Source organism: Anabrus simplex, chromosome 8 (assembly GCF_040414725.1).
Source record: "Anabrus simplex isolate iqAnaSimp1 chromosome 8, ASM4041472v1, whole genome shotgun sequence".
Taxonomy (NCBI): domain Eukaryota; kingdom Metazoa; phylum Arthropoda; class Insecta; order Orthoptera; family Tettigoniidae; genus Anabrus; species Anabrus simplex.
Window position 1 is genome coordinate 19,541,789 of NC_090272.1, and position 23,653 is coordinate 19,565,441.

Consider the following 23,653-nt stretch of genomic DNA (forward strand, 5'->3'; position numbering starts at 1 on the left):
TCCTTCTTTACTAACAATAAGTTTAACGTAATAAAAAAAGATCCTACTAATAGAATACAAAGAGAACTGAAAGCTTTAATTAAGAACCTTTTATTCTTGTTTAATGACCTAGAAAAATAAAAACTGATCATCATAAATCACAAGTTACCTACGGCAAAAGCGTTACTGAAGATTCACAAGGCGGATGTCCCCATAAGGCCCGTTATTAACTTCAGAAGTAGTCCGACGTACAAAATATCCCAATATATTCACAATTTTCTTAAAACACATTATTTCTTTCAAGCTAACACGTCAGTTAAAAATTCCCTGGAATTCTGCAATAGAATAAAAAACCTCACGTTACCGAAACATTACACCCTTCACTCCCTTGACATAGTCAATATGTACGCGAATGTACCCGTCAATAAAACCATCGAAATAGTAAAAAACAATCTTTCCAAATTAGTAAATGGACTGTAGGGGAGATAGAGAAATTTGTCCAGATCCTCATGTTTACATTAAATAATGGTTTCTTCACTTTTAATAACATCATATACCAACAGAAGGGTCTTCCTATGGGGTCACCGGCCTCGGGAATCCTCGCTGATATTTATGTAGATTTCCTTGAATACACTCATATTATAGGGATTAATGGGATCAAACATTGGACTCTGTACGTGGATGATACTTTTATTATCCTGGATTCTCACATTACTGATAGCAACACCGTTCTTGAAGTACTTAACCTGGATCCGCACATGAAGTTTACGATAGAATCCGAGAACAACAATTCCCTTTCCATGATGTATATTTTTGGGCTTATGCCGTGTAATTAATTATAAAAACACACTCAACGCGTTTCGAAAGGAACCTTGCCTTTCTTCATCAGGAGACACAGTGAAAATGAAACGACGCATAACAGGTTGCTAGGAGAAAGCAACAAGGAACTTGAAATGGTGCCCTAAGATGTAAACGGGACGCCTCTTTAGCCCCAGATAGAGACAACGAATGGCAACAGTAAAGCATTACTCTCTGATGGTTCTGATAATAGGTAGCCATGATTCACTAAGGTTGTAGCCTGTATCGCGGTTGAAATTATCTGGGTGTTTACGTATTTCAATCGCCTCCCTGATAATTCTTGGGCGATATTGCTTTATACAGGCAAGAACATCCACTTCTTGGAACAAAACATCATGACCAGGTGTTAAGGCATGATCAGCAACAGCTGATTTATCAGGTTGGTTGAGTCTGATACATCTGGTATGTTCTTTGATGCGAGTACATACCATTCTTGAAGTCTGCCCAATATAAACCTTGCCACAAGTACAGGGAACTCTGTAGATACCAGGTTGTTGCAATTTAGGCAAACTATCCTTAGTTGTCGCAGGAGTTGCCTAATCTTAATTGATGTTCCAAAAACAGTTCGTACATGGTACCTACGTAAGATTTTAACAATACGATCCATCGTGTTATGTATGTAAGGTAGGTAAGCAGTTCCTTTTACATCTTTTTTCACCGCGTTTATGTGTTCATTATTATTATTATTATTATTATTATTGTTACAAGTGAACTATGTAGCATGAGTGGAATGTAATTTTTTTAAGACTTTATTGGCAAAGTACTATATAATGTTTTATTTATTATGACCTAACCTGTACTGTTATTTGTAGAGCATAAGATAATTTAATGACCTAACCTGTACTGTATAATATGGTAACATAGGCATTTGTAAATAGTAGAATTCTGTTCTATAGTTCCTGGAAAGATCCAGAAAGTTACATAACGTTGTACAAGGTGTGTTACTTTGTTGGTATGTGTTCTAGAAAAAGTGTTCTGTCTGTTCTGGAAAAATACGACTTTCGTGATCATGCGTATTCTAGAATGTTAGTCCAAGTTCGCGATCGAAAGTAAGGTTGTGATTGGTGAGTCTAGGTGGCGATAGGGAACTCGTGCACGCTGATTGGCTGCCTCCAAGGCCAGTAATTCCTATATATAGTGAGCGAGGCAGTGTTCGAATGAATTCTGTATCCTGAATTCGGTCGGTCTTGGTCTATCTGTCTACGAGCAGCCTATCTGGTTGACGTCCCCTGGTTTCGGGATGGCACTCTCCTCGGGTAAGCACTCTTGAATTCCGTCCTGCTAAAATTTCTGTAATGTTCCGATTTGCTTTTCATACAGGAGTCTGCCCTAACCTCGCCTAGATTCACCAAATTAGTTACTTATGACGCCTTAGTTTTTCAGCTAGACTTACCTGTTAGTTTCCGAGGCATTCCCATTTCTTGTTTCACTAAAATATGTATATTGTAGTTTAATAGTATTTCCCTTGGGGTTTGCCTCTGATAGTTCTGTATCACTTTAGGTACGCTAGAGTTTGGATAACCTGTAAATTGCATTGTACTACTGCATTGGTAACTAGATGTACAGTTGATTTGTAATTTGAATTTACACTGCTACGAACAACCTATGTATATCACTGAACTTATAGCTCATAACTTGGAATGTATATGTAGAATTATCTCGTAAATAATATTTTAAAAACTAAGGATCACGGTGATTCATTTCGGAATCCGCTATCTAAGCCATGTCCATGTCTTTGGTAGGTTCCCAGCCCTTCCATCTTCCCATTTTGTCGTTCACTAGTTGGCCCTACTGATAGTTACGTACTTGTTTTGTTGGAGATCCGTGTAAAGGCTAGTTACTGTTTTTCCAAGTGTGTAGTGTTTTCTTATATTGTGTATTGTACTCTTACCTTCCCCTTTTAACTGTGTTTGTGCCTTGTTTGGTGTTACCACTGTAGTAGAGGTAACAATATTTGTAGCAGAGGCAAGCGCTAGATTGCGGAAGAAAAGTGAACCGTGATCATACCTAACCTAAAACTCCGTAAAAGTTGTAGTTCGTATATCGCTTGAAATCTTGTTTCTACCTGTCAGAATGGCTCGCGCTGTTCCTAATCCTTTCCATTTAAGAAAGGCAGAACTGATTTACGAGTTAAAAATACGCAAAATTAATTTGAAAGGGAATGTCAGAGATGACACTAGCCTGTTGAAGCAGTCCCTTGACCTACCTATAACCATACCTGAGTTAACTACAGACGAGTTGCCCGAGTCTTTGGCCGTGATTGAAGACAGGTTACCCGAATTTAACGCCATTCTTGTGTCCTTTAGTGCTTCGAAGCCCTTGCATGGCCAATTAGCGCGGGTTAAGGGGCAGTTATTACATTATTTAGACAGGATTAAGGATTTGTTGTCTGTTGAATTGCCGGAAGTTGAGCGGCAGAAATGTCAAACCTTACTAGAACAGTTTTCCACAATTTTCAACAGAATCAGTGGTTTGTTTGAAGGCAATAAGTTAGATAACACCGTTTCTCAAATTCAAGTGTCAATCCCATCTGCAATGAGTGACAGTGTTAATTGTGGCGAGGCATCTGTTGCTGCTCAAGTGGGCAATCTGACACCTAGTGCTGGTGTTAGGCATATCCAGGAGTCTGAGGTGACTAATGCTGCCCTGGGATCTTCTGTTTCATTGTCTGGACCTAGGACACCTGTAAGTCATTCTGATGATACATCTCTTTTACATGTTGGTAACCGTACTAGTTTTCCTATGATTCCTGCTAATTTCGTTGAAGCTCAGGGTTTACCTTCTATTCCTAAGGTCTGATTCAATGGTGCATAACCACCCACCTGTCCTAGCGCCACCCGTATCGAGTTGCATAACCTCTACACAACCAGTTAATGCCCAAATGGTCTCTCAGATTAGTGAGAACCTTTCTCAAATTAGGTTGTCTGCGCCCGTAACACTTCAGGATAACGTTAATCCTAACCTATCCTGTACTCCGTCCTTTTCACAAGGGCACCCGAATCAAAGGCACGAGGCCTTGCTAAACCCTCTGGACTATTCTAAGCCTTCCCAAGCACCCCCTACACCTGTCTTCTCCCAGATTTTCTCCAATCTGCCTCACCCGTTGACCACTGTGTTTAGGGGTATCTCCAAATTTTCAGCTAACTCCGTTGATGAAGTTATTTCCTTCCTTCGCTTTCTAACCGAGTTCAAGGATCAGGCAATCGTGCATAATCTCAGTAACGATAACGTATTTCAAATTCTATACCCACATGTCTCTGGAGCTCTTTCTGAGCACATTGTCAGGGCCATTACTGAAAGATGGTCAGTAGATCAATTTCATGCCCATGTTCTTAAATATTTCATTCCTGCTCGTGTCTTGTCTGCATTAGTGCAGAAGCACTATTTTAGAGTACAACATTTTAATGAGCCACTATCTGAGTATGTTCAAGACATTAAGCTCCAAGCTAAGATTTTCCGGCTCCACTATTCAGAGGCTCAGATGGTTGCCAACATAGTTGAAGGTCTCGCCCCGAACTATAGATCATATCTGGCTCTTTCACCCCGACCTGCAACATTCGCCCAGTTGGAAGCAATTACAGTATCCGCTGAAGGCATTCGATATGCTGACCAGCTACGCCTGGCATTAGCCCCACCTCCTATAACTGTACCCCCTACTCACGATTCTAAAACCACCCCGTCACCTGCTTCCAACGTGCGTAATCCCCATTCATGTTTCAATTGTGGCTCCACGGCTCATCTCAGGCGGGATTGTCACAAGGCCGGGACATTAGGCAATAGGAAACCAGCGATGGGTGGAGGCTCTTCTACCAATACTTCTTGCCGTAACTGTGGATCAACTAGGCATTTCTCTAGGCAGTGCCCACGTAACACTTCTGGCTCTGGACCCCCAGGCCGTAGTAGTGCTAGATGACTAACCGCCTGTTCTGATGACAAATCCCAAAGCATGGCTTCTTGTCTTGTCGATCATGACTGTACCTTGGTTGATTTACTTTATTCTGAGGCTAATGATTGCTCCCAGTCTGACTCTGGTCTTCATTTCTTACAATCTTGTAGGATTTCTGCCATACCTTCTTGTAAACTACCATATTTATGCATAGAGGTAAATAATGAACCCGTCTGTGCGTTGCTAGTCTCTGGGAGTAGTGTCACCTTGATGAGTGAGACCTGGTATGATTCTATGAAAACTGTTTGCAAGCTACCTACATTACAACCCGTGTCCTTAACCTGCCATACTGCTAATTCCAATTCATTGAATATTGTAGGGTCCCTAGAGGTCAAGATTAGAGTCCGTGATTTCACCTGGAAAATGCCAGTGCTAGTGGCAAAAGATTTGTCCTGCCAATTCATATTGGGTGCAAATTTTATTGCAAAAACAGGCATGATTTTGGACCTCCAGTTCAACAGATTCCATTTCAAATTTTGTGCAAGAACATATGAGCTGTGTGATCGCTCCCCTATTCTGCCTTGCCATGTTAACGCTGTTCCCGAAGATTCTGATGAACCCAAGGCTTTTGATTTTAATCACTTACCCGAAGAGCAGGCCAACCAACTTAGGAAACTCTGCGATAAGTTCCCTGATGTCTTCACCGACAGGTTAGGCGTCACCAATGTATTAGAATACAAAATTGAGGTTACAGATAACATACCTGTTCGCTCTCCTCCGTACCGGTTGTCACCTCCCAAAATGAAAGCCCTGAAGGCTATCATTGATCAAATGCTCGCTGACGGAGTGATACGCCCGTCCAAGTCAGCCTATTCTTCTCCCATGTTTCTGGTCCCTAAACCACAAGGTGGTTATCGGCCTGTAGTGGACTATCGGATGTTGAACCGTAAGGTAGTCCTCCAATCTGTCCCACTTCCTGATTTGCACTCTTGTTTTTCTTGGTTTGCCAATGCAAAAATTTTCACCACTTTCGATTTAAATCAGGCTTATTACCAGATACCCCTTGCCGAAGAATCCAAGCATCTCACTGCATTTGCAACCGATTGGAACCTATATGAATTCGAACGCGTCCCTTTTGGCCTAGCAACTGGAGCGGCTGTCCTTACACGGTTACTAGATTATGTCTTATCGGACATTAAGTTCAAGTTTGTTTATAATTACCTCGACGATCTCGTAATTTTTAGCGAAACCTTCGAGGAACACCTACTCCATCTCAAGGAAGTGCTTGAAAGACTGCGTAAGGCAGGTCTAACCCTCAAGGCATGCAAGGTTTCCTTCGGACAACCCCAGATGTCCTTAGGACATATCGTGTCGGGGAGGGGTGTCTCAATCGATCAGTCTCGTACTGCCACCACCCAGAATTTTCCCCCTCCAAAGGACATCAAGGCTGTAGCCAGATTCATTGGCATGGTGAATTTCTTTCGCAAATTCATTCCTAATTTTGCTGAACGTGCAGCTCCATTGAACGATTTGAGAAGAAAGGATGCCAAATTTGTGTGGGGTGATGCCCAACGTGAAGCCTTCATGGACTTGAAATCTGCCTTATGTAATGCCCCTGTACTGGCTATGCCAGACTTTTCTAAACGCTTCATTCTTCAGACTGACGCCTCTTCCTCAGGCATATCCGGAGTTCTTCTACAGGAATTTCAAGAAGGGCGTCATCCTATTTCTTATGCTTCCCGTGCCCTGAATCCTGCTGAGCGCAATTATTCCATTTATGAGCTGGAAGCCCTCGCTGTTGTCTTCTCCTTAGAACGCTTCAGAATGTACCTGGAACATCTCCTTTTCGATCTGGAAACTGACAATCAGGTGTTGAGTTGGGTACTGGCCAAGCCGCGAAAGACCGGTCGTCTAGCACAATGGGCAGTGCGCATCTCAGCCTTCCAATTTGAAGCCTGCCACATTCGTGGCACGGAAAACGTTGTGGCTGATGGCCTCAGTAGAATGTTCCATCCAGACAGCTCTGACCCTCAATCCGAGCCAGCAGACTCATCTCCCGAACAAGTATCAGCTTTTGTCAATGTTGTTCTCACTGACTCTCCCTTCCTTTTCAAGGATATTGCCAAACATCAAGAGGATGATCCTGAGTTAAAAGCCATTGTCGACAGAATTAAATCCAGTGAGCATGTTAAGCCCTATATTCTTAAGAATGGTGTCTTGTGTTGCCCTGCTCGTGGTCGCAGAGACCCCAAAATTGTAGTCCCAACTAACCTGGTCCCGGCTCTCTTCAAATACTTTCATGAATCCCCAGTGGGCGGTCATCTGGGCGTTTTCAAAACAAGATAAAAAATCCATAACCACTTTATTTGGAAATCCATGGATAGTGAGATCCGTACCCTTGTCAAGTCCTGTAAGACTTGCAACATCAGTAAACCTGCCCCGAATACTAGTCTAGGTCTCTTGTCTTCTGAGCAAGCTTCTCGCCCCATGGAAAGACTGTTCAGAGACTATATTGGTCCTTTCCCGAGATCTCGGAATGGTCATCGTTTCATACTCGTGTGTGTTGACGTCTTTTCGCGTTTTACGTGGCTGTTCCCCACTCGGATGGCTAACGCCAACACCACCATCTCGTGCTTGAAACAGATATTCGCCTTGTTTGGACCCTGTCAAATCTTGGTAAGTGATAACGCAAGAGCCTTTACTTCTGCCCAGTTCCGGAATTTCTGTTTTGATCTATCCATTGCTCATGTAACCACTACTCTGTATTACCCGAAGCCCAATTATGCTGAGAGAGTGAATCGTAACCTGCGATCTGCCCTCATCGCTTATCACTCCTCAGACCACTCCAAGTGGGATTCCTCACTGAATTGGTTGTCATTTGCTTTTAACACTGCTGTCCATGAAAGCCACAAGCAAACCCCTGCTTCGTTGATGTTGGCTTTCACTCCAAATTCTCCTCTATCTAACCTATGGTCAATTAATGATCATCTACCTGACGATACCAGCCCAGAAAAGATCCCAGCTAATTGGCACCGTGCATGAAAGAACTTGAAGGTTTATTACGCTATGGTCCAGCGTAATTACAACCACGGGCGAAGACCACACGATCTCTCTGTGGGTGACCAGGTGTTTATTAGAACACATCCCGTCAGTAGTGCTGCGGACCATGTTATCAGTAAGTTGGCCCCCAGATTTCGAGGTCCCTGCACCATCTTAAAGTTCCTTACCCCGGTGACATTATTGGTGAGTGATCCCGAAAGGAAAAGGATCAGCAGAGTACATCTCTCCCAGATCAAGGTACCTTAAGTCTGGTAGGGAAGAGTAAATACCATTGTTTGTGATCTTGTAGATTTAGTTGTAAGTTATTTGTAAGAATTTACTTATAAAATAATTTTATTGTGAGGTTATTTATAAGGTTTTAGTTATAAGATAAGTTTCATTGTAAGTTAGTTGTAAGTAATTGTGTAAGTGAATACTTTAGGTATCCTCTAGTGTAATTGATTTAGTATTAAAAGTTAGATAATTTTTGGTTTAGGGTCACTACTTGGAATTTTCTTCCTTTTACGGTCAGGTTTAGGGCACCCTCCTGTAGTTTCTTTTCACCCCCACCATAATCTTGTCATGTGAATTGTAGATAGCAGAGCTTGCCCCGGGGCTAGTGCCCTAATATCCCTGGTGTGCGAGGGAGAGTCCCTACTGCATACTTATTAAACCACCCATCGGGTGACTCTACGCGAGATCTTGAGCCCAGCAGCATACTTTTACCTCAAAGTATTCCCCTGTCTGCTGCGGTTTGTGTGTGTTACAGTGGCTGCAGTGACCAGCTTTTTTGGGCAGGAACCTGAAGTGCCAAATTGGGAGGCACACTGTGTGCCTTGGGCATCACCATCCGGCACCACTATCCTGCGGGGAAAATCTGCGTGGAGATATCTATTGGTGTGTGTAGGCTTACGATACATCACCATCACCCTGCCCAGAAACATGGTATCCTTACAACTCTACCAGGGCCAGGAGAATTTGTGAAGCGTCAGATCTACAAGAGGAAATTAATAACTTGATAACCACCTTTGAGAGCAACGGTTAGAGCAGACCTTTGATCTCAAGGGTTCTGAAACCGGCACATAATCGGACGTCTGTTAAGAAAAAAGATGTAAAAGGAACTGCTTACCTACCTTACATACACAACACGACGGATCGTATTGCTAAAATCTTACGTAGGTACTATGTACGAACTGTTTTTGGAACATCAGTTAAGATTACGCAACTCCTGCGACCAACTAAGGATAGTTTGCCTAAATTACAACAACCTGGTATCTACAGAGTTCCCTGTACTTGTGGCAAGGTTTATAATGGGCAGACTTCGAGAACGGTGTGTACTCGCATCAAAGAACATACCAGATGTATCAGACTCAACCAACCTGATAAATCAGCTGTTGCTGATCATGCCTTAACACCTGGTCATGATGTCTTGTTCCAAGAAGTGGATGTTCTTGCCCGTATAAAGCAATATCGCCCAAGAATTATCAGGGAGGCGGTTGAAATACGTAAACACCCAGATAATTTCAACCGCGATACAGGTTACAACCTCAGTGAATCATGGCTACCTATATTCAGAACCATTAGAGAGTAATGCTTTGCTGTTACTATTCCTTGTCTCTAGCATTGGGCTAAAATGGCGTCCCTTTTACATCTTTGGGCACCATTTGAAGCTTCCTTGTTGCTTTCTCCTAGCAACCATCTATACGTCGTTTCTTTTCTCTTTTGTCTCCTGATGAAGAAAGGCAAGGTTCCTTTTGAAACGTTGAGTGTGTTTATAATTATTTACACGGCATAAGCCCAAATATTATAACTCATGAATAGTTACACGGGCCGTGAATGTCTAAATGATAATATAAGTGCAATATTGATAGGTGGAAATCCTTTCCTATTTCTAACTGTGTAGTTCGTCAATACGGAAATGAAGATTATAGATTACAAGGTATATCTCTATCCCGCGCATTCAAAATCAGCGCCTTAAGAAACTCCTCTATCGAACAAAAGTGGAAACTGATACAACACGAACTTATAACTTTTAATCAGAAGTTGTCACTACTGAAATATTAAGTAATTTTGTTACTGTGTAGTTTCCTAAACTGATTGAATTTCTCCTTGTTTTGTTTGCCATTCATCAAGAAGTTTGGACATTTTTCCACAGAAGACACTACTAAAAACTATGATCATGCACTCTGGTTCAACGTGGAAGAACTTATAACTTAAAGAAGTTTCATATTCCCAGGTTTCCCATAACTGATCTATGTTCATTTATTTTTGGGTTGGCAATACTTCCTTTTCTTTCTGCCAGTATTGAATTTAGCCAATCATGAAATTTTGTAATTAATTTTCAACCAATTTCTTGTTCACTTTGATTCTGCCAATAAAAATTAAGAGGTTGTGTCCTGATTAGTCTTGAATGATCTCGAACCTTCCCTGAGGGTATATAAACTGTGGCTTTTCATGTTTCATCGCCAATTGAGCGTCGTATTTCTAAGCGTGTGTGTTAAGGCAGGAGGCCACATAATTCTATCTTTCTTGCTGTATCCGCAAATTATTCCAAGGGGAAGGTGAATCTTTAACCATGTAACATACTTTTCTAAAATGTAAATTTTATTTCGGCTAATGTAAAACTTCATTAAGTGTTTAACTGTAAATCTGGGATAGAGAGTGAGTTACCCTCTCGAGCTCCCCTTCATCTTGGTTTGAGGTATCTGCGATTTTGCAACCTTTTTGTAATGGATTACAGTAATTTCTATGCGAGCCACCTCAGTAGTTTAGGAATAGCCCCTGTTTCATTGGCCTAGAGCCCTGTAGGTTTTCAAGTTTTCATTATCTTGGAGCGCAGTGTGCGCCTCCATTCATTTTGTGTTTGGGCCAGTTATCTAACCTGTTCTTTTTCCACGAAGGCCCAGTAGGTTGGGTATTAAATACCCCTGTATAAAAGTAAGTTCAATTTGTAAACGGTGGCTTAAGAGGCCAGAGATTGTAAATTTTGATGTAATGTTGCCTTCAGTGGGCAGTAAGAAACAGAGCCTGTTTGCTCTTTTTCAAAGTTTTTGTAAGTTTAACGAGTGCCTCTGGAAGGCTTGATATTGTATTTTGGGAGCAAGTGCTCTTAAATGAGGGGATTTCTGCCTCAGACTAAATAAATCATTGTTTTTAATTAAAGTTTTGTAAACTGGATCCGGTATATCTTGAATTGTAAAACTAGGGGCTTGAAGCCCAGAATCTGTAAAATTCACTTATTTTGGATTTTTCTAGTCTTGTTTCAAGATTGCTTTTGGACCTGACATGTTATTTGTTGGTTTTTTTTTTTTTTTTTTTTTAGAAATATAACCTTCAGTTCAAGTTTTAATTAAATTTTGATATTGTAGATTGATCCATTCATCCCGGCACCTTCTTTAACCTCTTTCTGCTCCACGGGTAACCCCGGAACACATACCCTTCCATTATTTGAGAAAAATTTGTATAACTGCCAATTATGCTTGCCATCTTATCCTTAGCTGACTTCTTCGCTGAATTCAATTTCCCAGTAAGTTCCTTCAATTTCACCTTACATCCACAACCATTTCTAACCCATTCGAACCTGCACTTCCTTCTTAGTCTCTTTAGTTCTCTGTATAAATATAGCAGGACTTTACCATTCCTCACCACCTTTAAAGGTACAAACCTGTTTTCACATTCCAGAACTATTACTTTAAACCCATCCAACAGTCTGTTCATATTTTTATTTACAGTTTTCCATCACTCATAATTACTTTTTAGAAACTCCCTCATGCCTGTCTTATCATCCATATGGTACTGCCTAATAGCCCTATTTTTATGACCTTCCTTTCTATCACTTTTATTTTTAACTACGACAAAAACAGCTTCATGATCGCTAATACCAGCTATTACTTCAGTTTCTCTACAAAGCCCATCTGGTTTTTCCAGCACCATGTCCAGAATATTGTTCCATCTAGGTGTCTCTCTCATTTTCTGATTCAGTTGTCCTTCCCAGATCTTATTTGCCATTTGTTGATCATGCTTCCTGTCGTTCGCATTACCTTCCCAATTGACATTTGGTAAGTTGAGATCAAATGCTACAAACATGTTCTGTATCGTTTGCCCACATAGATGATTATCTTATCAAATAATTCCAAATGAGCGTCCATGTCACCCTTTCCAGGTCTGTACTCTCCAAAAACATGAAGTTGCCTATTATCTTTAGAGCTGAGCCTTACATCTAGAATTTCATGTTTGTCATCTTTAACTTTTTCGTAGCTTACAAATTTTTCTCTCACCAGAATGAATACTCACCCTGATACAATTCCTATCCTGTCTATGATAAACACTCCAGTTCCATGAGAAAATTTCTGCATCCATTATATCATTTTTCAACCATGACTGAACTCCTAATGTCTGGTAAGTATGTATTTATTAAATTACTTATTTCTAATGCTTTATTTACAATACTTCTACAGTTCAACCGTAACATTTTTATGTCATTCTTACTTGACTTCCAGATCCCTGTGCCCTTATCACAGCTCCATCCCGTTTCTCTTAACGTACCTCCCTATAACCCTTCTAAATAAACTTCCTAACTTATACGTACCACTACAGTTCAAGTAAAGGCCATCTGAGATCCCTATCTCCAACCCATCCATTAGGATCAACAAATTGCACTCCCAATTTCCCACATACTCATTCCATAATCTCATTTAAATCCCCAATTACCCACCAGTCAGTATCCCTCCTACCCAGTATCCCACAGATACTACTGCTTTCTTAAACTACCTGCATGCTGCTGTAACCAGATCCCCTCCTCTCCTGGAGTCGCGCAACTTCCCTAATGCCTACAGAACCAACTTTTTCTTCCCTTTTCTCCTTCTCACTACCCTGTTCTACATCCCTTTTCCTATCCTTAACTCTACATTGCCCTTTCCTCTAGCCCTGCCACTTCTCTGTAACACTTCCCATATCTCTTTTGCTGATCTACCTGCAGTGACTCATACCGATTCTTCACCCATATCTTTCCTGGGGCCACTGCCTGAGGAAAACCGTTAGCACTAGTTTTCCTTGACCTTAAAACATCGGCCAAACTGTCTTGCACAACTTCTCCCCTTCTTTCCACTCCCTCTTGCCTTCCTACCATACCCTGTACATTGACTGAAGGAAACCTATCTTCATTCCCGACCTCTGTTACAAGTCTAATTAACTCTCTCAAGCTCTCTATCTCTTCCCTCATCTTCCGTATTTCCCACTCACACCCACAGTCCTTACACCTACCTCTCTCAGCCATTTTTTCATCTCTTCTAAGAAACATGAACTATGGAAATATCAACAGAAATAAAATAGCAAATTCTATGAATAGAAGTATGTACTATATATGTCACAGAAAGTAAATAATGTATACTATACAAAGATTTCAAAACAATAGTGCAAACAGGAAACCAACTGATCGAATAAATACACTAGTCATTCTAGTAAAACTGTAGTGTAGTTATTCTATCAGTTATCCTAATTAAATTTATTCCGATTATAAAATACTAGGAAAAAGAGGCTAACTATAGAAATAGCTACCTCTGTGGATCAGTGGTAGAGTGTCAGTCTCTAGATCTCAAGAATAGCAGATTCAAACACAGCAGTGGTAGTCAGAATTTTGAAGGGCAGAAAAAAGCCCATTCGACACTCCATGTCGTACGATGTCGGCATGTAAAATATTTCTGGCGACAAATTTGGTGTTTACCCGACAAAATTCATTCAATCTCGGCCATAAACGCCCAAGAGAGTTTTGGTTTACTCCGTCTAGTAGGCCTAAAGTAATACAGAACGTCGAAATTGACAAGCAGACAGCCTGATGGCATCAAATTGAAATTTCTGCACATGGTAGCTAAGGCATACGATTATCATCATCATCATTATTATTATTATTATTATTATTATTGCTAGTTGCCTTACTTTAATTTGCATACAAAATTTTATTTTTCTATTCCACCTATTCAATCTAATTGATTTTGTGTTAGAAATTCATATTACTACAACACTACATTAAAAGGGACATGTTTCGCTCGGTTTCCGAGCATCCTCAGCTTTGTGACTTATCTCAAGGTTAAGACCTGTCATTGTTAATTTGCTTTTAACTAATTTGTACTTAATTATGATTCTAAAAACTAAGTGGTAAAATACGTGAACATAGGCACTTGTAAACACAATGGAGTTTATCAGTTTAAAATGACAGTGCTAAAATTGGGATATACAATGATTCTAATAACATTGATGCCCAAAACACTGTAATGTCTTCACAGTAATGAGATTAGGCTAAGATTCTCAAATTCTTTGTTTTAAAAAAAATTCTTAGTTGACTTATTGTATTAAATTTTGAGTCATAAAACTGTTAAAACTCAATAGTGTCTAAAGCTTAAAGTCTTAATATGCATGTCAAAGAGGTTGGAAATATTCTGCATCATGTATTGGTATGAGGCATGCTTCTGTAATTTATTAGTTGTAAACAGTAAAGTGCAATTCGTTGGTAGTTTCCTCGAACTGGTCTAGATTTGACGAGCAGATTTTAAATTGGAAGCAGTTCGCTTTTGTAAGAGCTTGGTCAAAAGGGACGTCAATCTGAGAAACTTGAAATGTTGATATGTTTTCCTTTTTCACAATATTTAAATGATGGTGCGTCTGTAACAAAGGAAATTGCGTGATAATGTGTGTTAATGTGCTTTCACAGTGATTGTATTGTTATGCGTCACTTACCCCTTTGACTGCTACAACAATGCCTCGCAGTGCTTGTTACATTACGGAGACTGTTTGCTTTCGTGTTTCTACTTCTTGTGTTATACGTATGAAGAAGCTGTTGTGAAGGGAGAGTAGGGACTTAAGAGAGGAAAAGGTAGGTGGGGCGTTGGACTTTGGCGTATTGTGTGGAGGGGAGTCTTTATGCGTTACCAAAGTAGTAATTGTGTCTACTTTTGTGGTGGGAGTTTTCAGATTAAATGTCTTAAAGATTTTACTATTATCCGATTTGAAAGTTTGTAGTAATACTGGCAATTGTTCTATTAAAGGACTCTTTATTTCAATTGCGTCATTCAGGTTTACTTATTAAAATATTGGTCCAAATGAATATAAATATTCTCAAACTCAGTCATTAACTTCCCTTTTTCAATGCTTTTGATTATTTTGAGGTCTCTGTCTATTGTGGTGTATTGATTGCCGGTTTCTTTCATTTGGACCAATATTTTAATAAGGAAAACAAAACCCGGATGACGCAATCGAAATAAAGAGACCGTTAATAGAGCAATTGCCAATATTACTACAAACTTTCAAATCAGATAATAGTAAATTCTTCAAGACATTTAATCTGGAAACTACCACCACAAAAATAAACACAATTACTACTTTGATAACAGAGCTTTCAAAATACCCTTATCACCCGTGAATTTAATGAAAGAACTAAATTTCATAAAAGAACTAGCACTAGTCAATGGATACAAAATAGAGATGGTAAACTGAATCATGAATAAAGAAAAACTCAAAATAGCCACAAATCTTACCCCGGAAAAAGACTGAAAAAATCAAAATACGCAACTTTTACTTACACCAGTCCAGCAATCCATAAAATGAACTCATTGAAAAAAAAAAACGGAATATACAAATAGCCTTCAAGACAAAGAACACCAGACAGAAATCGAAGTTGTTGAGAAACAGGCGGTCTCCGCACGAACCCGGATGCTAGTAAAACTGTCGTCAGTCTTTCCAAGAAATCCTTGGACGAAAACCAAACGGCAGTTCTAGCTAGGGGTCTTAATTTCGCTGCCGCTCCCTCTAAAATTCCCACTGAGGAGTTAATTACTTCCGTTGAAGCAGTCATCCACAAACTACCTACGGATGAGGCTGAGGAGTTAAGACAGAAATGTGCGAGACTCATAAGGTCCGCTGTTGTACCCGCACCCAATTTAACAAGAGGCGAAAGGAGAGCTCTGAAGGAACTTAGAGATGATTCTGAACTGACCATTCTCTCTGCGGGTAAGTGTAATGCAACAGTGGTTATGGACACTGACGAGTATAAGAATAAGATCTCGGCTATATTGTCAGAGCCTGTTTACAGATTGAGCTCACGTGACCCCACCACTCGTGTGTCCAATGCCACCGTGAAGCTCTTAAGGCAATCTTCAATTCCAATAGAGGAGGCTAAACATCTGTCCCCGGGGAATGTAGTGCCACCTAGATAATATGGACTGCCTAAGATCCATAAAAAAGATGTTCACCTCAGACCTATAGTTAGTGCGATAGGTTCTCCTATGTATGCTCTGGCTAAATACCTAAGCAAATTGCTTCGGCCACACAGTGAATCATACGTCAGGGACTCTCGGTATTTCGTCAACACGCTGTCAACCATAACCCTTCAACCTAATGCACTTTAGGCGAGTTTCGATGTGGAGTCCTTGTTCACTCAAGTGCCGTTTGACTCTGTCATGTGTCTCATTCCCTGAGGACATAACTAAGCTATGTTACCACTGCATGACTTCCAGCTATTTCTTGCGGGTTGGGAATTTTTACGAACAGCCAGACGGAGTGGCTTTGGGAAGTCCACTTTCGCCCGTAGTGGCTAATTTCTTTATGGAGCATTTTGAGGAGGAGGCTATTGCTTCGGCGCCCATCAAACCTATGATATGGTGGAGGTATGTTGATGATCCATTTGTGGTCTGGGCAGAAGATCCTGAGAAACTTCATCTATTTCTAAACCACCTAAATCAGTAACATCCTTCAATAAAATTCACTATGGAGATGGAGTCTGATGGATGCCTTCCTTTCTTGGATGTTCTAGTAAGAAAAAAAAACGGACATACTGTCTATCGTAAGCCTCCCCACACAAATCGCTATCTTCATGCAGATTCTCACCAGCATTCAGCACAAAAACAAGGCATTCTCACGACCCTCGCCAAGAGGGCGAGACGAATTTGTGAGCCATCAAATATCCAGGTGGAGATGGACAAGCTCAAAGTCGCGTTCAAGGGTAATGGTTACAGCGATTTGCAGATTCATAGAGCCCTGCATCCTAGAGAAACGACCAAGCAAAGCTCACAGAAGGAAGAGGTGAAGGGAACTGCCTACTTGCCTTACATTCACAACACCACAGATCGAATTGCCAAGGTCCTCCGCAAACAAAATATAAAAACCATGTTTGGCACCACCACTAAAATTGCTCACAGTTTGCGTAAAACCAAGGACAAATTGTTCCCACTTTTACATCCTGGGGTATACGAAATTCCCTGTACTTGCGGTAAGGTATACATCGGCCAAACATATTCGTCCACTGGTACCCGTATCAAGGAACATGAACATAATATTCATCTCAACCAACCAGACAAATTGGCAATAGCTGAGCACGCTCTATCGTTGGGTCATGATGTCATGTTCCAAGATGCCCGAGCTCTTACACACACTACAGGTCCAGGATTATACGGGAAGCTGTGGAAATACGTTGAAATCCTAACAATTTCAACAGGGACACTGGCTATCAATTAAGTAATACCTGGTTGCCAGTCATTAAGTATTTACATAGGTAGTTCCCTTCCCTGTCCCTTCACTATTGTTATTTCGTCTCTGTTTTTTCCAAATTCGTACGTTCCTCATTGCCAGATGTTTCATTCCAGGCTTGTGCCAACGTCATACACCAGTCAATGTCATATGTTATGTACACATGTTATGTAAACCTCTTAGACTTATTCTGATGGTTCGGTCAGCTTCCGCTTTGAACGCTGGCGCTGTGCCATGTCCTGGAAGCCATCTGGTGGCGAATGAACGTACCATTTCCACTTCTATTATAACATCTAAATTTAAAGAGTCATTGTTTAAGAAGCCTTTCTCGTGGACAATCGATATTTCTTCTGATGACGCAGAGGACAGTTCTCTGCGAAACGTAAAGTATTTCACCTTATTTTCTTGACACGGCATAAGCCCAAAAGCCTATACAGTATCATGTCTATAAGTATGGGCCGTGAAAGCATCAATGGCAACAAGTACTTGATAGATTATTATTCCTTTTCTACGTACGTGCTAACAGAAATTTTTTTTTTTTTTTTTTACCTTATCAAAATCATTTAATTTTCTCAACATGTTGATCTGGTGATTTTCAGTGTTTTTTCGAAACATTACAGTCATAATCTGAAAATCAAAGTCAATGTACTAATTACAACCTGTTATGCACGGGGATATCTCCCTCTTCTAAGCTCTTATCCGGATTTTTAACATGCTGTATTTAAGATTATTACATTTTAATTAAAGTATAGGAATTCTTGGAATTCCCGTAACTAGACATCAGATGTGAATGCAAATACATGTTTTGTTTGCTAAGATGTAGCCCTCCAAAACCAACAGGAAGCACGTTTGAAGGTGAAATTGGACGAATTACCAAGGTTAATAGTGCATATATATATATATATATATATATATATACATATTTGCATATATTTGAGATTAGAGCATATATTTCAAATTTTGGCTTTATTGTGCACGTTTTTTACTTTTATTATGCATATTTGAACATGTTTTACAATATGTCTTCAAGAAAAAGTACAGTAATTAATGCTGTTAACTCTTTGAGCAGTGAAACTGTTCATAGGGAACTGGCATCTATCAAGACACACTTCGAAATCATACCAGCTAGAATCATTCAAGAAACTAGAATTACGTTGGCTGAGACTTGATGATTCACTGGACGTTATGGAGAAGGTGAAGTGTAAACTGGAAGGTATCCCAGGAAACCTCAGACTTCATCTGATGTCCTTAATTTAAATACGGGCTAATCATGGTAGCTATAAATAAAGATTTGGCTGGTACTGATAATGAGGATCTACCAGAATGTTTAACACCTACACTCACTCTTAAATGCAAGTACTTTTCTGCCACATCTGTAGATGTACAGATATCACTCTCCACAATGAAGCACCACAGATTTATACCCTAAAACTTGGAGAAGACTGCTGTGTACTTATGGACAAGAAAAGTAGGATGTGAAGGGTAAAATGAAAGAAGAATGTGTGTGTTCCTTCACATTTGTAGTTTTTTCAAATTACATGGTTTTCTTACAACCTTACTAATTGATTTATCATGTGTATTAATTAACACACTGTGTCTTAACTAGGAGAGATGTGCATACTGTTTTAACAGGGAACACTGATAGATTGAAACATCTCATAAACTATGTATGGATTGTCTGTACTAATGAAAGAGCCGCAGCTGTAACTAGAGTGTTTTTATGTTTTTTGTTCAGTTGTTTATCCATGATCATGATTGTATGTATTGATGTGGGTGAATCACGTGAGTCTAGTAAAAGGAGGTTATGTTTGCATTTCTCACGAGTGTTTAATAGGATGAAAATAAGTGCATATTTCACCACTTTTTTGGAATATGACTGCATGCTCATATTGGTGATTTATACAGCATATAAATCCGATGGCTGGCTTTTCTTGCCAAACAAGGCTTGTTTCATTACTTCATTTTTGTAGACGTACTTTTCTTCCTATTAACTATCTGAATTACACATTCTCAACAAAATAGATCAATATTGATACAAAAAACTGTTCAGATATCCAGACGTAAACAAGCACTTTTACCTACCATTATAATGCACATAGGAGGCACGGAGTACAAGCGCACCTTTGAACAGAGAACTCATTTCTGAAATGGAGATAAACTAACAAAATCTGGATATATGGCCTCTTCAAAATAACCGTTTCAAATAGTTATTTGTAATTTACTTTGTATCACAAGGACTGCTGCTGCATCAGCAGGAGTAAATAGCAAGAGAATCTAGGAATTAAGACTAGTTAGAAACTCACCTCTTCAGTCTAGTATGCTCCGCACTGGGACTCTTCTCAACGACATCATCTGTGGGTTGTATTCTGCTTTCTTTCAATGACTCTCTGATGGCCCTTTCTAACATCTCATTCTCATCTAGAATTTCTTTCTTCCTCGGCAACTGTGTTGAAGTCTGATTGGGACGAATACCTCCATTAAAATCTTTCAGAGATGACACATCTTGCTTTCTAGAGTGACACCCCAACACCAGTTGCGATTGTTTCAGTTTTCGGGTTCTCAGACTTCTTATTGGTTCAACATCCACAGTGTGAGTTGTTCTTAGCTGCCAAAAGTCTGCCCGTTTCTTCTGTACCTGAGCTCCAGTGCTAGCGTCCGTGAGAAGTGAAGGACTTACACATGTAGCGTCCAGCACTTTAACACCCAAATCTCCCTCTTCATCATGATCCTTTTTCCCAAGACTGCGTTTAGTAGCACTGCGAAGTACAGGACTAAACTTCTCTTTCTGGGATGGGCCTCCTTTATGCGGGGTTGAAAATAACTCCTTTCCATCTGGATATATGGTCTCCGGAACACACACGTTTGGACCAGGACTGTTCATTTCCAATTTCATTGTCTCCTCAGCAAGTGTGCCTGGCTGAATGTTTTCAACACTTTGGGGGTCAGACCTGAAATCAAGAGATAAAGTATTTACTAAGACTCCTCAAGATGTCAGCAACATGAAATACAACTGTTCGACAGAATAGTTTCTTCCCATCTTTAATTTTTTAAAAGACACTAATCAGCTTATCTTTAACAACATATTCACTTGGTCGTTCCACCTTGGCACCTTGCCTTCCAACAAATGCTCCCTCAAATATTCCTTGTATTTATTGCTTCGGTTTCTTCACAAGCTCTTCCTCTTCCTGCTTATTTTTCCATTCTTCTTTATGATTATGATGATGATGATGATTGTTGTTTAAAGGGGCCTTATAGATAGGTCATTGGCCCCTATTATTATTATTATTATTATTATTATTATTATATGACATGTACATGACAATCAAAATATACAAACATAATAAAAAATATACAAATATACAAGTTGGTGACAGCATCAGGACTTCAGTTTGATATTTTAATGTCCAAATTTTTTATCCATGTAATCACTTCCAGTGTTACTTCAAAGAATTCCTCCACAGAAGCAGGAAATGTATGTAGGGGGCACTCTACAACTATGTGCTTGATAGACTGCACTTGAGTACCACATTCACAGCAGGAAGAATTTACCCATCCCCACAGATGTAAGGCTGTGCCAGTCCTACCAACACATCAGATCCTGTTCAGGGTTGACCAAACAGCACGGGGCAAACTGAAGCCAGCCAGTTTCACCCTGGGGTCGAAGACATCACATAAGCCACGGGGAAACGACATCCTCCACTCTTCTCTCCAGGCATTCCTGGGATTGAACCGAGGACATGACAAGTCCAAAGCTGTCTTCCACGCTGGTTTTCTTGATTTCAGCCTAGTTGTAGTGTGCTGCTTTGTATCTTGATGTATAGGAAGGGCCTCATTCTTCACTATTCTGCACCATAAGCTGGTAAGTACTTATTGTCTCCTTATATGAGGGGGAGAGATATTACAAAGGACAGGTAACCATTGCACTGGAGTTGAGTAAGGTACAGCATGCCGGATACAATACGCATAGCCTGGTGAAGGTGGATATCATCGGCCCCTAATGGTACAAGGTGAATGAAACGAAAATTAACATTTTAAATCTATCCAATGACTAGAATCTAAAACAAATGATAATGAAAAAAATGATCACGAAACAAAACAATCAGTGAATGAAATTCACAATGCCTTCATTACTGGGATAATACTCATTATCTACAGGGGTCCAAAATCCAGGTTACCGGCCCCTCATAATGGTACTAATCACTGGTAAAGCAGAACCATGGGGTTCCTCCTATAGTGGCACTAATCACAGATAACATAGACCCATGGTATGTCACACACAATGGCACCATTCACAGGTAACACACACCTATGGTGTTTTGCACATAAGGGTACAACTTACAAGCTACGTAGACCCATGGTATTCCTCACAATGAGGGACTAATCACGGACGCCGGTATTACCGTGGTGTTCCTTACTTAGTGGAACTAACCACAGGCTACGTATACTCATGGTGTTGCTCATATAGTGGTACTAATCACAGGCAATGTAGACCCACAGTGTATCACACATTATGGCAATGCCCACAGGCAACAAAAACCCATGGTGTTCTTCACATAATGGTAGTACTACTCTCAGACAACGCAGACCCAGGGTTTTACTCACATAGTGGAACAAATCATGGGTACCAGCCAAACCCGTGGTGTTTCTCACTTGGTGGCACTAATCACAGGCAACGTATAGACCCATGGTGTTTCTCATAAAGTGGTATCACTCATAGGTAATACAGACCCATTCTGTATCGTTCTACGTTGAGATTTTATTTGACGTAAATAAATATCACACGAGAACACGTTCACTTCCTTGTATGAATTACTTTATTTACCCTGTACGCCACAACACACAATTATACCAGTAGCAAATGACGCTATATACAACACTCAATAGCAGAGTACCCTGAAGTCGATTCTGATGAGTACAGATATCAACAACACTGACGCGCGCACTATAACATACTCTCTCTTAAATTCCCTGCCTCACTCACTCACTCGAGTCCAATGATCTGACTGACTCGCTGACTTGGCAGCTCGATATTTATACTATTCGATCAACCATCTAGAATGATTGACTTCTGGAAGAGTTCTTACGACACACTAATGAAACACACTCGAAACATCGATCGACCAGCTAGTTGAATGGGTACTTGAATGTTCTTTCAATATTTAAAAATGTACATGGAAATATCTACAACATTCGTAATGTCTCTACATGTATCTGGATAATAAAACCTTAAAGTAAGTTTCCAGAACCCTTCATATACACCAAATTATAGCACAATAAGTCTAACATACAAACATTATGGAATTTTCTACCGCTTTCGACCATATAGATTTTGAGGTTAAACAATACGTATTTGAGGTTATACAATTTTATACTACATATTTACAGAGGAGTCATGTTTAACACTTAATAAAAGATAATTTAGCATTAAATAAACTATAATGGCGTAGGGATGTGGCGACCCCATCACCCAGTGGGAAACCACTGCAATCAGCTACCCGAGTATTGGCGGGAAAACGTTTGAGGGGGTATGGAGGAAATGCCTACTCCTAGTCCTGAACAACTAAGATGAACTTGTAGCATTTCATTTATCACTAATTCATACTTCATTAGTCACCTTTCCAGATCACATCTGGAATTGTAAAGCCTAACCTCGGTCAGAAATTTTTTGATCGAAAGATCAGACAATCAATGATGATGAATCTTCTAATGAATAAATCCACCGGTGTGGACAAACAACAACAAGGATCTGCACAAAGACGCCACTCGGAATCGGTGGAGTGTCAAGTAGAAGACCGAGGCGAGTCGGAGCGCCTGGAAGCCCAACAGACAATCGACAGACAGCTGACAGACAGTGACTAACCCAACAATGTAAGAAGAGACTTAAGTTCAATAAACAGGAAAATTTTCATATTTTGCAACATTAAACATTAATTCACTAAGTAAGGAGGGCAAGTTGAAACATTTAACCGATGTGATGGACCAACGTAGGATTTTAATAATGGCTTTACAAGAACTTAGGAACACAGACCAGGACCCAATTGAATCAGGAGGTTATCATCTCTACAAAGGACCTCCAGGACGAAGAGTAATGAAGAATGTCCCCCAATTTGGTGTAGGTTTTCTTGTTCATAGTAGCATAATAGACTCAATTGAAGAATTTTCTTCAAACTCTTCGAGGATCGCACTTCGAACAGTTAAAGTAGGGAATAAAACTTATACTTTAATAAATGTCCATGCACCAACAAATGACAAAAACAATAAAGATAGAGAACGAGTTGAAAACTTTTTGGAGGAACTTGATTACATATTATCGAAGATCCCTGATGAGCATATAAAAATCTTATTTGGAGATTTCAATGCTAAAACAGGCAGAGA

General features: G+C 40.0%; 1 protein-coding gene across 4 annotated transcripts in view; it reads right to left on the reverse strand.

The window, feature by feature from the left end:
• The window catches only part of LOC136879062 (uncharacterized), a 535,518-nt gene that overhangs the window by 204,253 nt on the left and 307,612 nt on the right, over positions 1-23,653 (reverse strand). For 3 of the 4 annotated variants that reach the window (XR_010860888.2, XR_010860887.2, XM_067152804.2), the window contains exon 5: positions 19,582-20,226. Coding sequence is in view for 2 of the 4 variants with exons in the window: in XM_067152804.2 (XP_067008905.2) it covers positions 19,582-20,226 (645 nt within the window). In the remaining 2 variants the exon portion in view is untranslated. Of the gene's footprint in view, positions 1-19,285; positions 19,421-19,581; positions 20,227-23,653 lie in introns of those variants that run through there. The other variant, XM_067152806.2, reaches the window with a different exon arrangement.